The sequence below is a fragment of the Perkinsus marinus genome (genome assembly GCF_000006405.1).
Source record: "Perkinsus marinus ATCC 50983 genomic scaffold scf_1104296972656, whole genome shotgun sequence".
Taxonomy (NCBI): domain Eukaryota; phylum Perkinsozoa; order Perkinsida; family Perkinsidae; genus Perkinsus; species Perkinsus marinus.
The window spans coordinates 50-2,443 of NW_003201690.1; the positions used below are offsets into that span (position 1 = coordinate 50).

Sequence of the window (2,394 nt, forward strand, 5' to 3'; positions counted from 1 at the left end):
ACAGCAATCAATCGATCAGCAACAACAACAACAACAACATAGTAATATATTACCAGTCGTAGTAATATGATGATGATCTACTGTTAGTAGTAGGTACCCCCATTAAGGGGCTTTCCTGGGACCAACAACACTAGTGATGTTGAGAAGAGTAGTAGGGGAATATATATTACTAGAGTAGGGGAATACTACTTACTAGGTGCTTGTGTTATGAATATAACCCCATTACGGAATGATAATGGTATTAATAGGGATATTATAGATCTTGATGAGATCGATGCACGATTGAGGCAAGCTTTATCAACGACGAAGAGGGATGGAAATAGTAAGAATAAACAAGGTAACATCATGACAACAAACAAGGTGAGTCCTAATGCTACTACTACTAATACAACAACACTAATACATGTATGTCCCATCATAGTGTTATGATGGCTGCGATAATGATGATGTCCCTGTAATGGAAACTACAAAAGCTGATGATAATATTGAAGAATATAAGGAGTTGAGGAAGGCTAGGTACATAGTTATGATGATACTTTTACAATGGGGCCTCGTCATGATCATCATATTGTTGATGAACATAAATATCCATTATTAGAGGTAGTAATAAGTATTGATAGTAATTGTTAGTAATAGTGATAGGATAATAATAATATGATAATGAAGACATCTAGAAGATCTACTTTACAAGCTATGGAAAAGGATAATGATGATTTATTCAATGAAAACCTTATATTAAGAAGGAATCTTGATGAGGCATTAAAGGTAGTAGTAAATAGGGAAACGGTAATAATTGTGGTGGTATGTGGATGATGTCTCTTTTAGAGATGTATGAAGATGGAAGAACAGCTAGGTATTCTTAAATTAGAAATGGCTAAAATAGGAAAAGAAAGAGATGATGCACAAGCTGATAATGAGTAATATAATAATACTATTATTATTGGATTATTCCCTAATAAGTATTATAGATACTTTGAATGGGTATTATATACTAATAGGGATGGATATATACCACCACCTATGTTAAAAAAGAAGGATACCTCATTTTTACGACCATCACTACAGGAAAATTGTCAGGATCATGATAACAAAGATAATAGGACACGGTATCATAATAATAGGATGAAGAACAAGAACCATAACAACAACAACAACAACGGCATTGGTAATAGTAGTAGTAATGATGTGAGTAGTATCTATCTGGTAGTAGTAGTAATGATGTGAGTAGTATCTATCTGGTAGTAGTAGTAATGATGTGAGTAGTATCTATCTGGTAGTAGTAGTAATGATGTGAGTAGTATCTATCTGGTAGTAGTAGTAGTAATGATGTGAGTAGTATCTATCTGGTAGTAGTAGTAGTAGTAATGATGTGAGTAGTATCTATCTGGTAGTAGTAGTAGTAATGATGTGAGTAGTATCTATCTGGTAGTAGTAGTAGTAATGATGTGAGTAGTATCTATCTGGTAGTAGTAGTAGTAATGATGTGAGTAGTATCTATCTGGTAGTAGTAGTAATGATGTGAGTAGTATCTATCTGGTAGTAGTAGTAGTAATGATGTGAGTAGTATCTATCTGGTAGTAGTAGTAGTAGTAATGATGTGAGTAGTATCTATCTGGTAGTAGTAGTAATGATGTGAGTAGTATCTATCTGGTAGTAGTAGTAGTAATGATGTGAGTAGTATCTATCTGGTAGTAGTAGTAGTAGTAATGATGTGAGTAGTATCTATCTGGTAGTAGTAGTAGTAATGATGTGAGTAGTATCTATCTGGTAGTAGTAGTAGTAGTAATGATGTGAGTAGTATCTATCTGGTAGTAGTAGTAGTAATGATGTGAGTAGTATCTATCTGGTAGTAGTAGTAGTAATGATGTGAGTAGTATCTATCTGGTAGTAGTAGTAGTAATGATGTGAGTAGTATCTATCTGGTAGTAGTAGTAGTAGTATTGAATAGGTACATCTCTTAGCCGTAAGATGAGGAAATCTTTTACAACGACAGCAACACGGCATCATAGTAGTCATCATTGATGTTGGATACTATTATAACAATAATCACATGATTTTCATGATCAACTTATTATTAATATACTTTTTGAGTTATTAATATACAGTATAAGGAGCATATTTTTTTCTTAGGCAAATTCAAAAAATCTGCGTTTCTCATTAACGAATGAGAGTTTTGAGCTGAACTTTAACAGGGACTCATTTCACAAGGATTTCTGACCTAAGGTGCCTTAAGACGCGGCAAGTGATTTCATAACAAATGCACCCAACCCGAATTACGCACCTAAACGTAAGGTTCACCTTACCAATCGCCTTAGGTGCACCCAACAGCTCAATAAGCTATGGTATTCGATGGATGCAATGGAATGGAATTGTGAATTCAAGGGTTCGGAATCG

At 34.2% G+C, this 2,394-nt stretch overlaps 1 protein-coding gene across 1 annotated transcript; it reads left to right on the forward strand.

Annotated features, from left to right (window-relative positions):
- Positions 1-660: 660 nt before the first annotated feature.
- Positions 661-917, forward strand: Pmar_PMAR018338 (hypothetical protein; the record flags this gene model as incomplete). The annotated part of the gene is made up of 2 exons (XM_002766513.1): positions 661-765; positions 826-917. Coding segments are annotated over 2 exons (197 nt in total), but the record flags the coding sequence as incomplete, so codon positions are not given.
- Positions 918-2,394: the final 1,477 nt, after the last annotated feature.